This window comes from Chinchilla lanigera, unplaced genomic scaffold (genome assembly GCF_000276665.1).
Source record: "Chinchilla lanigera isolate Chin_1 unplaced genomic scaffold, ChiLan1.0 scaffold00061, whole genome shotgun sequence".
NCBI classification, from domain to species: Eukaryota; Metazoa; Chordata; class Mammalia; order Rodentia; family Chinchillidae; genus Chinchilla; species Chinchilla lanigera.
The window spans coordinates 4,515,950-4,530,004 of NW_004955462.1; the positions used below are offsets into that span (position 1 = coordinate 4,515,950).

A 14,055-nucleotide genomic window follows, 5' to 3' on the forward strand; every position below is an offset into this window, starting at 1 on the left:
TTTTTTTTGAGACAGGGTCTCACTATGCAGTTTAGGTTGGCTTTGAACTCACTTTTTAGCCCAGGCTGGCCTTGAACTCACAGTGATCCTCCTGTCTCAGCCTCCTGAGTGCTGGAATTACAGGTATGTGACACCATGCCCAGCTCACCTCCTTTTCAGAAGCAGGCCCAAATACTTTCTATTGCTGTTAAGGACCCCCACCTTCCACCTTTTTGTTTGTTTTGTGTTGAGCCTGGTGCTTGACGGCAGTGGAAAATTTTTTTTCTAGCATGGAGACCTCTTTAGTTAATGCCTACTTTTCAGCAGTATCTTCTAGGATGGAGAACTACTAGCCTTTGCCTCTGTCCCTGGATCCAACTGCCTCTCTGTCTACTTGACATGGGAGGGAAGTTGCAGCACATCTGGCCCAGTACCCAGTTCTCCAGAATGGGCCACAGTATTGTTAACGACCCCAAGGCAATCTAGATATTGGCATCTTAAGAAGACCAGTGTATAGCAACAGCTATGTTGACTTTGGCTATAGTAATAAAATTAGCATCATTTGATAAAGTGTTTTATGACTCAAACTTCATTATTTCTATGTAATGAAAACTTTATTTAAAAAAAATCATATTGTAAACAAAAGTGTTAAAAATTACCTGATGGCATTTTATTCAGTGAAGGAAATGGGGTAAATCTGGAAGGTTGTGAAGCAGTTCTAGATGTGTTATAAGTTGCTTTTGGAGGTTCTGTTGAATAGGGTGAAGAGTCATCAAAGTTTTCTAGAAGAATTTAGAGAATAGGTTAGCTATTAATCATGTATGTTTGCTAATAGATGTGAGTTACTAAGAAAATGAAATTAACTACACATATTTTAGATCATTCAATTAAGAAAACAAAGACACATTTAAATGGACAGTTTCAGAGACAGAGTTAAGTGAAAGAAACCAGTAATAAAGGCCTTATGTTGTAAGTTCTCACGTGTATAACATCTAATACAGACGATTCTTACAGGAACCAAAAGTAGATCCGTGGTTGCCTGGGACTGGGAGTATAGGGAAGTTGGAGGGTAACAGCTAAGCAGTTCAAAAGTTTCTTTTTCAGGTAATGAAAATGTTCTAACTTTGATTATGACAGTAGATACACAATTCTGTGAGTATACTGAAAAAGCACTGAATCTTACATTGTAAACAAGTGAAATGTACAGTATGGAAATTACATCTGGGTACAGTTGTTAAAATTTTAACATCTGAATTCTCAAAGAAGCAATGACAAGTAGGTCTGGGGGTTTAGTTTAGTGGTAGCACACTCGCCTACATGTAAGAGGCCCTGCGTTTGATCCCCAGAACAAGGAGAAAAAGAGAAAAGAAAAAGAAAAGGAAAAGATACAATGAAGGTTAGAAGACAATGAGATGACATATTCAAACTGCTGAAATAAACATGGACCGCTAAGAATTTTCTAGCCAGCAAAACTGTCCTTCAAAAATAAATATGGAAAAAATTCCTAGATAGGCAAAAACTGAGGAATTTTCTTGATTTTTTCAGAGGACCTGTCCTGCATGAAATAGCAAAGTAAATCCTTCAGGCTGAGACAACACTGGCTGGTAACTGCAGTCCATAAAAGAAATATACAGTACTTTAATGGTAATTGTTTAGGTAAACATGCAAAACAATAAATATTTTTTACTCTTTTTCTGTTAACTGATTTAAAAGAAACATCATAAAATTGCATTGCTGGACATAGAGAACAACTATATTTCTATATATGGGCACTGAGTAATCAAAAGCTAAATTTTAAAAAATTTCATTCACAGTGATAGCAAAAAGATTTTAAAAGGTAGGAATAAGAGTAACAAAAAAGAGGAAAAGTTTGTACACGGAAGGTTACATTGCTGAGGAAAATAAATACATAATTAACTTTAGTGTTCAAGCATTCAAGCATAACTGTATCCAGATATAATTTCCATACTGTACATTTCACTTGTTTACAATGTAAGATTCAGTGCTTTTCAGTATACTCACAGAATTGTGTATCTACTGCCATAATCAAAGTTAGACATTTTCATTACCTGAAGATGAAACTTTTGAACTGCCTAGCTGTTACCCTCCAACTTCCCTATACTCCCAGCCCCAGGCAACCAAGGATCTACTTTTGGTTCCTGTAAGAACACTCCTCTTTTTCTTTTTGGTACCAGGAAATGAACTCAGACCTTGCGATTGCCAGGCAGGCGCTGTGCTGCTGAGCTGTCTCCCTGGTCCCTCATTCCTCTTTTTATGATGATAATTCTCAAATTGATATAGTGATTCAATATAACCTTTATTAATGTATTATAAAGGATTGTTTTAAGGGGGCAGAAATTAAAATTGCATGGAAATGAAAAATACTTAGAAGAGTCAAAACCACGCCAAAGTGATGAACAGAATGCTCCATGGAATTCATTTCTCAATTTCAAGATTTCCGTAACAATGAAGTTATCCAAACAGTTTTGTAATGGAAGAAACATGGCTGAATAGAGGAGGAGCATGTTCAGAGCTACTCAGAGAAATTCAACTAAAAACAAAGGTAACTGGAAGAAAGGAAAGGTCATACAGCCTAAAGCCAGAATCAATCTGAAATAAGAGACTCATAGATCAAACAAAACATAGCTAGAGGACTTAATGACATGGTGATCCAGCCCACAAGGCTGCCAGTGGGTCTCCATACCATGGGTGGAACAGGACCATCATACTATGGAGTTTAAAAGAAGAAAAAGAAAAAAGTGGCTAGACTAAAATAGTGTAGCTAAATCATGCCACACAGGATAGACTTGGGACATAAAGTCTGTCCCTTGCCTCTTTTACCTTCCTTCAAACAGAGGACACTGTAGCCTGGCAGCAAATTCCACCAGCACACACAGGAGTGAGTGATCTGCTCCTCCCATTAAGCAGCCAGCACTTTTGTTCTCTTTCTTTTCTTTTCTTTTCTTTTCTTTTCTTTTCTTTTCTTTTCTTTTCTTTGTCTTTTTCCTTTTTTTCTTTTTTCTTTTCTTTTCTTTTCTTTTCTTTTCTTCTCTTCTCTTTCCTTATCTTTCTTTTCTTTTCTCCTCTTTTCTTTCCTCTCCTTTGCTCTCCTTTGCTGTCCCGTCCTGTCCTTGCCTTTCCTTTCCTTTTGTGTGCCAGATTGCTAACTGAAACCTCTAGGGATAAGATTAAATACTGCAGGGGCATGTAGTGAATGGAGCAGCATGACCCTTCCTGCTCCATGACCAGTGGCTAGAGGAAAGCAGAATTAAGCAGCCTTGCACCATGTGACTGAGCAACCTGGGGCTGTCCCCATAACAGTGGCTGGAGCAGAAAATTAGCCCATAGTACCCCATCCCACCTCCCCCTGCAACAAGAGACTACAGACCACAATGGAGGTGGGCAGTGCAGCGGTGGTGGTGGAGGTGCTGGTGAAAGCACAGAGTAGAACAGCAACAAATAGCAGCGGCACAAGCAGTGAGGGAGCAAGGTTACCAACCAAAGCACAGGGTGTGGTGGCGGCAGTGGAGGTGCCTGCTGACAGCACGGATGGAGCAGCAGGACCTCGCCCACCCTGCTACCAGTAGCATGAGGGATGTGGGACTTAAGCAACACTGTGCTGTGTGCAGCAACAAGTGGGAGATTAGCACTCCCCTCTCAGGAGAGGAGGTAGAATTGAGACTGAGCAGCCTTGGACAGCACCTGCAGAAGCAGAGGGTCAGCTCACAGCACAGTACCCCACCCCACCCTGCAACAAGCTACCTGAGAGGACAGAGATGTGCCAGTGGAAGAGGAACACAGGAGGCTGTGCAAGGACCAGGAGGAACCAACTATACATGGGAATGAGAGCAACCCACGGTCTCTGTCTGAGGGTAGAACAAAACTGGGAGAGAGACACAGAGACACACAGGGTAAGGAGTGGGTGGGCCATTAAGGAACATACAGAAAGTACTGGCTGAAGACTCTGGCCCCAGAGCCCCACATGTGGAGGCCACGATTAGCCCTACATCCAGTACTAATTCTACTGCAGGTTTGGAGGGGTTACCCAGTAGGTTTGGGCTCTCTGTGGACACCAGAGGAACTTTATTTATTTATTTATTTATTTTTGGTTTTTCTCCGGTACCAGGAACCAAACTCATGACCTTGCGCTTGCCAGGCAGGCACTTTGCCGCTGAGCTAAATCCCCAGCCCAGAACTTTATTTTTTATTATATTTTCTTTATTTCCTTTTTTATTCCTTCTTTGCTGGTTTGTTACATTTTTATTCTTCTTCTTTTATCTTTTAAGTCTTTCACCTATATTGTTTGATCTAATCTATTTGTCATTCTCCCCTTCATCAATTATCTCTTTTGATTTAATGATAATTTCATGTAAGTGCATATTCTCTCTAGTCTTTCTGGACAGCTTTGACAATCCTCTCTTGGCTATCTTTGATGATAATCTCTCTTCTCTACTTTTCCAAAGCTTATGTGACAATCCTTTGTCTTCCAGCCTTGTTTCTAGTATATTTCTCTTCATTTATCTCTGTTTATCAGCTATCCCTCTTAAATTTCCCCACCATGGGGTAAAACCACTATACCAAGGGGAAACACTTTGCATACAAGCTCCCAATTTATGTTGGGTTCTATTATACAACTGTAAATCTTGCTCCTGTGGTTAAAGTTAACAAAATAATAGTTACCATAGTTTGTCAGTTTCTAACCTGTGCTTGGTGCTATTGTTATTGCTAATTGTACTACTTTAGCTAGATGTCATATCTGTTATTCTTCCTTATATAACAACACTGGAGTCTGGGGTAATAACCATCACCATAGTAACAAAGGACTGGGGGCTGAGCCAAATGAATACCAATATGTCACCCATAATAAATTGGGAAGGTAGGATCTTCAGATACACACAAAAACCAAGAACCTCCAACACCTAGAAGACATCCTTGAAGAACAGACATTTCCAAGCAAGGCCTTGATACTAGTATAAAGTTATTAACTATAAAACTTATAAGAATAAACATGGAAAACAAAATACAAATTTAAAAAATAGAAAAATGGCAATATGCAGAAACAAAATGCAACCCCATCAAGAACAAGTTCTGGGGACAATGACATAGAGGAAAATGGAAACCACATATCTGAAATTTCTGAAATGATAGCAACAGAAGTAAAGAAACAAATCTACCATGCTATAGAGGAAATCAGATCAGAAATAATCTCTAAGGTAAAAAAAGAGATGATGACTATAATGAAGGACTTCCTCAGCAAATCTAGAATAGACATAGATAAATAAACAGAGAAGCATAGGAAAATGATGGATACCATGAATAGCCAACATAAGAAAGAAATGAAATGCATGAAAAATTCAAACAGATACCCAAGAAATTAAAAATTCCATTGAAAGTTTGCAAAACTGCATTAATAAAAGTGAAGATAGAATATCAGACCTAGAAGATAGGATTATGGCTAGTGTTCATGAAAGGAGAGATCTCTTAAAAATAACTACAGACTAGGAAAAACAATTCAATACCTGCAAATGATGTAAAGAACAATAACATAAGATTGATTGGAGTCAATGAAATAGCAAGTGTCAGTACAAATAACAGAAAATATTATTTACACAAGTAATGGCAGAAAACTTTCCAGAAATGGAAAAAGAATTTGACATACTAATAAGTGAGGCATATAGAACCCCAATTACTATGATTAAATCAAATCTAAAGTATAAAATAATCAAGATCCTAGAAATTCAGCACAAGAACAGAATACTAAAAGCTGTTAGAGAAAGAAACAGATTGCCTATAAAGGAAAGCCCATCAGAATCATGACAGATTTCTCAACACAAACCCTCAAGTCAAGAAGAACTTGGAGTGAAGTATTTCAAGTCCTGAAAGAAAATAAATTCCAACTCAGATTGATATACCTGGCAAAACTATCTTTCAAAATTGGTGGAGATATAAGATACTTTCATGACAAAAAACAGCTAAAGAAATTCATAATCACTAAATCAACTCTAAAAAGTGTACTAAAAATATTCTAGAAAAAGATAAAATAATCACATGTCCAAGAACACTAATAGAAAGAAACTACCAGTCAAGGCAAGCAAGTCAACAGAGGGGAAAGACAGGGACCCTATAGCAAGAAAATAATATGGCAAGGATAAGCCAATACATATCAGTTATAATCATCAGTATAAATGGTCTCAATTTACCAATCGAAAGAATCAGACTAGCAGAATCAAGCAACAAGATCCAATAATAAGCTGTATAAAAGAAACACATGTAATTCAAAAAGGAATTCATAGACTGAAAATCAAAGGATGGAAAACAAAACTTCAAACAACAGAAATCCAGAAAGAAGCAGGGTTAGTGATTCTATTTGCAAATAATGTGAACTTCAAACCAAGAATGATCAAAAGAGATAAAGAAAGTTGCTACATACTTGTTAAAGGAAAACTTCAAGAGGAAGAGATAACAATTATAAATATATATGCACCAAAATACAGGAACACCAACTATACAAAACAAATGTTAATGGACATGAAAAAAATCAAAGAAGCACAACTGTAATGAGGGACCTTAATACTCCACTGTCACAAGTAAATAGATCAATCAGACAAAAAAATCAGCAAAGAAATATCAGAACTGAACCAAACCTGTGAACAAATTGACTTTGTGGGTGTTTACAGAGTGTTCCACCCAATAACATCAGAATGCACATTTTTCTAAGCTCTGTATGGGACGTTCTCTAAAATAGACCATGTACTAGCCCACAGAACCTGCTGAAGTAAATGCAAAGAAACTGAAATTGTTCCATGCATATTAAGTGACCATAGTGCAATGAAATTTGGAAATCAGTGGCAAAAGAAACCACAAAAACTCCATAAACACATGGAAATTAAATAACACCTTCCTGAATAACCAATGGATCACAGATGAAATTAAAAGAAATTAAATAATATCTATAGTTAAATGATAATGCTGATACAACATACCAGGATTTGTGGGATTCAGTGAAAGGAGTCCTAAGAGGGAGATTTATAGCAGTGAATTCTCATATCAGAAAAACAGAATGAGCTCAAATGAACAACCTAATGTTTCACCTCAAGTTTCTAGACAAAGAACAAATTAAGCCAAAAGCCCATACAAGGGAGGAAATTGTAAAGATCAGTGCAGAAATTAATGTAACTGAGACTAAGAAAACAACACAAAGAACCAATGAATTGAATAGTTGGTTCTTTGAAAGATTAAACAAAATTAATAAACCTTTAACCACTGTTGTCAAAAAAGGAAATAAAATATTCAAATTCATGCAATTAGGAATGAAAAGGGTGAAATCACTATGGATCCTGTGGAAATTCCGAAGATCATCAATACCTATTTTGAGAATCTTCAATAGGATGGAAAACACAGAGGTAAAGGACACATTTCCAGGTACATATGATTTACAAAAGTTGAATTAAGAAGATATAAAAATTCTAAATAAGCCAATATTAGTTAATGAAGTTAAAAATATAAAAAATTACCAACAAAGAAAAGCCCAGTTTCTGATGGAGTCACTACTGAATTCTATAAGAAATTTAGAGAAGATCTAATGCCATTACTCCTCAAACACTTTAATGAAATTGAAAGGGAAGCAATACTCCCTAACTCATTGCTGGAGGCACGTATTACCCTGATACCAAAACCAGGAAAGACCCAATCAAAGGGGTTGGGGATTTAGCTCAGTGGCACAGCGCCTGCCTGGCAAGTGCAAGGTTGTGAGTTCAACTCCTGGTACCAGAAAGAAAACAAAAACAAAAACGAAAAAAAGAGATTCAATCAAAAAGCATAACTATAGGCCAACTCCCTAATGAACATAGATGCAAAGATACTCAGTAAGATACTACCAAACAGAATGAAGCAAATCATCAAGATTATATACCATGACCAAGTGAGATTTATCCCAGGGATGAAGGGATGGTTCAACATACAGAAATTAGTAAATGTAATATACCATTATCAATGAGACCAAAGACAAAAAAATCACATGATTGTTTCAATAGATGCAGGAAAAGCTTTTCATGAAGTCCAACTCCCATTTATGATAAAAACCCTACAGAAAATTGGAATAGATGGTGTTTACCTCAATCTGATAAACAAAGCCAACAAAACAACAACCAACATCATACTAAATTGACCAAAACTGAAAGATTTCAATCTAAAATCAGGAACAAGATAAGGATGTCCACTATCACCAATCCTATTTTAATATAGTTCTGAAAACATTAGCCAGAGTAATTAGATAAGACAAAGAAATAAAAATGATAAGGGTAGGAAAGGCAAAAGTTCAATTATCATTATTTACAGATGACATAATACTCTACAGAGAAGACCCCCAAAACTCCACCAAAAGACTTCTAGATTGAATAACCAAATTAAGTAGCATAGCTGGCCACAAAGTCAGCACTCAAAGATCAACAGCATTCCTGTACACAAATAACAAACTCATTGAGGGAGAAATTAGCGAAGCCACATCTTTCACAATAGCATCAAGAAAAATGAAATACTTAGCAATCAATCTAACGAAGGAAGTAAAAGATCTCTACATTGGAAACTATAGTACTATGAAAAACGATATTGAAGATGGTATCAAAGCATGGAAAAATATCCCTTGCTCTTGGGAAGGAAGAACCAATATAGTGAAAATGGCTGTAGTCCCAAAACTGTTATACAGATTTAATGTAATTTCAATCAAAATACCATTAATATACTTCACAGAATTATAGAAAACGTACCTAACATTTATTTGGAACTAGAAGAGACCTTGAATAGTAAGAACAATTCTGGGCAACAAATGCAAGGCAGGGGGCATCATAATCCCTGACTTGAGGTTATACCACAGATCTACTGTGATAAAAACAGCATTGTACTGGTTGAAAGTAGACCAGGGTAACAATGGAACAGAATAGAACCTTCAGAACAACTCTAAACACAGCTGGCCACATTATATTTGAAAAAGGGGCTTGATATGTTCACTGGCAGAAAGAAGCCTCTTTAATAAATAGTGCTTGAAAAACTGGCTTTTCACATGCCAGTGACTAAAACTAGACCCATGTCTATTACCATGCACTAAACTAAAATCAAAATGGATCAAAGATCTAAATATGAAAACAGAAACACTAAATCTGCTGGAAGAGAAAATAGATAAAACTGTCAGAGACACAGATGTAGGCAAAGACTTCATAAACAAAACCCAAACTGCATGAGAAATATTAAAAAGAACTGAAAAAATCACATCTCCTAATTTCAAAGATCCAATCCAAAATTGGGCATTTGAGATGAATACATACCTCTCAGATGAAGATGTACAAGTGGCAGATAAATACATAAAAAATGTTCAACATCACTGGTCATTCAAGTGACGTAAATTAAACAACACTAAAATTCCATCTCATTCCAGAAAGAGTGGCTACTATCAAGAAATCAATCAATAACAAATTCTGGTGGGGCTGTGGGGAAAAGAGAAGACTTCTCCAGAGTTAGTGGGACCGTAGACTGGTGCAACCACTGAGAAATCAGTGTAGATATTTCTCATAAAAGTAGGATTATAGAGTCCATTTGAGCCAGCTATTCCCCTTCTTAGTAGCTCCCCAAATAATTAAAAGCGTCATTCAATAATATATGCATGCCCATATTTACAGTGGCACAGTCTATAATAGCTAAATCTTGGAAACAACCCAAATGCCCATCAACCAATGAATGGATATAAAAGATGTGGTTTTTTTTTTAGTATAATGGAGTACTACTCTGCCATAAAGAAGTATAAACTTGAGACATTTCTAGGTAAATGGATGAATTTTGAGACCATATTCTTAAGTGAAATACATTGGAAACATGTAAATATGGCATTGTCTCACTGGTGTGAGAAGCTGAAAGTATAAATAAGAACCAAATTGAACAACAGATATGGTGAGATAAAATAAATTGTTCAGAAGGAATGGGGGACTAGAGAGAGGGAAGGGCAAACAAAGAAAGGAAAAGAAAAAGAAAAGAAGGATAAAATGGAAACAAAGTTTTGTAAATAAGGAGAGGAAGAGGGGTTGAAGGGAGGGGATGGGAAGTGGAGGAAAAAAACACAAACCAAGGTATATCATGTACAGGTACAGATTCTCTATGATGAATGTGATCAGCGTATGTTTCTAAATTGTACCAGTGAATTTAATTAAATTAAAATAAAAGAAAAAAATAGTTTTGTAATGGCATAACAATAGACAAATATATGTAAAAATAAAATTGAGAGTCTAATAATAAAACCTTATATGTAGTATCAATTGATTTTCAACTAATTTGCCAAACAATTTAATGAAATAGCATTCTCTTCATAAATTGTGCTAGGACAATAAGGCAAAAAAAAAAAAAAAGAATTTGTACTACACAAAATTAACTTAAAGTTAACCAGAGGCCTAAATATAATATTATATATTATTAAAATTAAAAATTGAATTAAAATTAATTCAAAATTAACCAGAGGACTAAATATAATATTACCATATATTATTATAAGGAACTTCATAAAGCCTAGGATTTGGCAACTATATCTTAGATGCAGTCTTAAAAGCATGATCCATAAAGGCTTAAGTAACAAATTAGACTTCATAAAAATTCAAAAGACAACTTAAAGATTAAAATAAAGTACTTATGAGTCATTTATTCAACTAAAGGAATTGTATCCAGAAGAAATGTGTGGGCATCAAAACATACAGTGAGAAATTAAATTTAAAATTTTTGCTGCAGTAAAAGACACGTTGCCATTACTCTTCCTCAGAATATTCCAAATGCTCCCCCTCACTTTTTTTTTGGTCTTTTTGAGACAGGATCTTGCTATGAAGTTCAGGCTGACCTTGAGCTCACTATGTAGCCAAGGCTGGTCTCGAACTCGCAAGGATCCTCCTGCCTCAGCCTCCCAAGTGCTGGGATTACAGGCGTGTGCCACTACACCCAGCTCTCCCTCACTCTGAATACACTTATCCTACTATTTTTGGCAATGTGCTTTTTACTATAATAAGTTAAAAATTTTAAAATTCGCCAGTTTTTTGATCATCCCATATATCCCCTTTTATAAAGAACCCTCACAATATTAAGAACTCAAAAGACACCACTTAAAAATGGGCAGTTTTTAATAGATGTTTCATCAAGGAAATGCACAAAGGGTAATACACACATGAAACGTGGATTAACATCATTTGCCATTAAGGAAATGCATGTTAAAGCCACAGTGAAATGCCATTTCACACTCAACGTGTGCAATTAAAAGAACAGATAACAGCAAACATTGACAGGGGCATAGGGGAATAAATGTTCATGTTTAGCTGGTGGGAGTGTAATTTGACAGAGCCAGTTGGAACATAGTTATTTGTTACACTTAAAACATAAGTTTATCATAAAACCACGGAAATCTACTTAGGTTTCCACCCAAGAGAAATGAAAATATGTCTTCAAAAAGACCTATATTGAACATTCATACCCTTTTTCCCATCTCCCATTGCTGGATTTTTCAAAATCTCTATTTTTATTTCTTTTTTCTTCATGCTCACATGAGTACATATCACTGGTGTGAATGGAGGTAAAATTATTCTATAGTGTGGATATTTACAGTATATCAATTTCTGATTTGTCTTACAATTTGTCCTACAACAAGATTTCACTCCTAAGGTTAAAGGTGATACAGTGTTAATTATTATAATTTCTCATTATCTAGTTTGTATTTGATGCTATTGTTGTTACTCATCTTACTATTTTACCCAAGGTGACATAGTCAATGCTATCAACTGGTTTTCTCTGTATGTGAACATCTAGATTGGCTGGGGGACATAAACAATCAAGAGTCCATTACAAAGAACTGGGTACTGGGCCAAATAGGCTGCAAACTTTTTCCCTAATAAATGAAACTGGTTGGATCCTGGGACAGACCCAAAAGCCATTAGCTAACTATGCCTAAGGACTTCTCTGAGAAGTAGTCATTACCTAAAGGGGTCTCTGAGACTAGCAATAAAGCTAGCCAGTATAAGCAATTTGCAAGCCTCAGCACAGAAAACACATAAACAAAGAAAAAAACCAGAAAATGAGAAAACATGGAAGCAAAATGCCCCCCCCCCAAGTTCTCAGCTCCTCTAAAGCAAATGCAATGGGCATCAAAGGGAAAGAAATCAAAAGCCACACAGTCAAAATATCTGAAATGGAAGCAGTGGAAATAACAAGAAGACACTCAGTAAAGTCAAAGCAGATATAACTGCAGAGATAACTTAAGAGTCAATGACCCTAATAAAATAAATGATTAATGAGTCTAGAGAAGACACTAATAAACAAACTGGAGGAGCTAAAGAAAGATATGCAAACTATGAATACCTGATATGGAAAATAATTGAAGTCCCCCCAAAATGACTCAAAATCCCAAGAGATTAAAAATTGTACTGAAAATATATGCAGCAAAATCAATCAATGTGAGAACAGAGTATCACACCTAGAAGTCTTAGCTGTGGTCGTTCTTCATCTGAAGAAAGATACTTTAAAAATAGCAAGGGACTATAAAAAAAATCAATCCAGGAGTTCGTACATAATGCAATGAAGACTAATTTAGGATTAATTGGAATCAATGCAAAATCAGTAGAAAGCATAAAAGGGGTAAAAACCTGTTTACAGAATTAATAGCAGAAAACTTCTTAAGCATGAAAAAATAATTTTACTTACAGATCAGTGGGGCATATAGGACCATAAAGAGATCAGAAAAAAATTACCTCAAGCCATATCATAGTCAAGATTCCAGAAATTCAACACAAGAACAGAATCTTAAAGTTGTTATAGAAAAGCAACAAGAACAGAATCTTGAAGCTGTCATGGAAAAGAAATAAGTCACCCATAAGGAAAACCCATCAGAATTACAGCATACTTCTATATATAAATAAATATATACCTATATATCTATATATCTATAGATATGTATATAATGCCTTAGTACTTTCTTTTTCTTCTTTCCCTCATCCCAAATGTTCCTTCCTTTGAGCAATTTCTTTCCCTTTCAAATTATCTATTGTACATTTTGGGTTTATTTACTCTTTCATGCTCTTACACTAGGGAGACAATATGATGTTTATATATGTGGGTCCGATTTATTTCACTTGTGAATATGGTCTCTAGTTGCATCCATTTACCTGTAAAAGCCTTGAGTTTATTTTTTTTTATAGCTGAGTAATACTCTATTATAGCTGGCACAACTGTTCTGCTGATGTCTGTTGGTTAATTGAGGGGAATAGTTAATGCTTAACATTTTTTTTTATATATTTTGAACAATTTTGCATGCTTATATCTGGTAATCTGAGCAACTTATGTGAAGAGAACAATATGCAGTATAACAAACATTGGTGAATTCCTACCATCCTGTCTAGTGAAACTATGTATTATTTCTACTGTTCTTTTAAATTATTTTCTTATTCCCTTTAATGTTTTGATCAATCTTCCATTCTTACATCTGTTAATCTGAGCAATTCTGTTGAAGATAACAATATGTAATATAACAACCACTGTTAATCTCTATCATTTGGTTTGAAACCCCACATAATTTTTAATGCCTTGTTGTTTTGTTTTGTTTGCATTTTGCTATTTTTTTTTACTATTCTCCTTAAAATAAAAAAAGAATTACAGCAGACTTCTCAACACAAACCATAAAGTCAAGGAATGCTTGGAGTGAAGCTGAAGTTTCAAGCCCTAACAGAAGACAACCCCATTGGGTCAGGGATATAGCTCAGTGGCATAGCACCTGCCTGGCAAGCACCAGGTCCTGAGTTCAATTCCTGGTTCACAAAACAAAAATAAAACAAGAAATATCCCTCAACCCAGATTGATATATCCCACAAAATTATCTTTCAAAATTGATGGAGAAAGAAAATATTTCCAGGATAAAGATCACCTAAAGAAATTTATGATCATCAAACCAAAAAATTCTCAAGGATATCCTAGAAAGAGTGAAGGTAATGCCTAAAAGCCCAATAGCATGATCAATCAGGCAAAGCAAGCAATTTTTTTTTTTTTTTTTTTTTTTTTTCAAAAGCT

At 35.5% G+C, this 14,055-nt stretch overlaps 1 protein-coding gene and 1 long non-coding RNA gene across 13 annotated transcripts in view; one reads left to right on the plus strand and one right to left on the minus strand.

Moving 5' to 3' along the window:
• The window catches only part of LOC106150053, an 82,385-nt gene that overhangs the window by 28,521 nt on the left and 39,809 nt on the right, over nucleotides 1–14,055 (plus strand). The gene's annotated exons all lie outside the window — the stretch shown is intronic.
• The window catches only part of LOC102027621 (uncharacterized protein C10orf68 homolog), a 150,739-nt gene that overhangs the window by 21,935 nt on the left and 114,749 nt on the right, over nucleotides 1–14,055 (minus strand). For all 12 annotated transcript variants that reach the window (XR_001236623.1, XR_001236622.1, XR_001236619.1 and 9 more), the window contains one exon: nucleotides 639–761. Coding sequence is in view for 7 of the 12 variants with exons in the window: in XM_013521466.1 (XP_013376920.1) it covers nucleotides 639–761 (123 nt within the window). In the remaining 5 variants the exon portion in view is untranslated. The remainder of the gene's footprint in view (nucleotides 1–638; nucleotides 762–14,055) is intronic.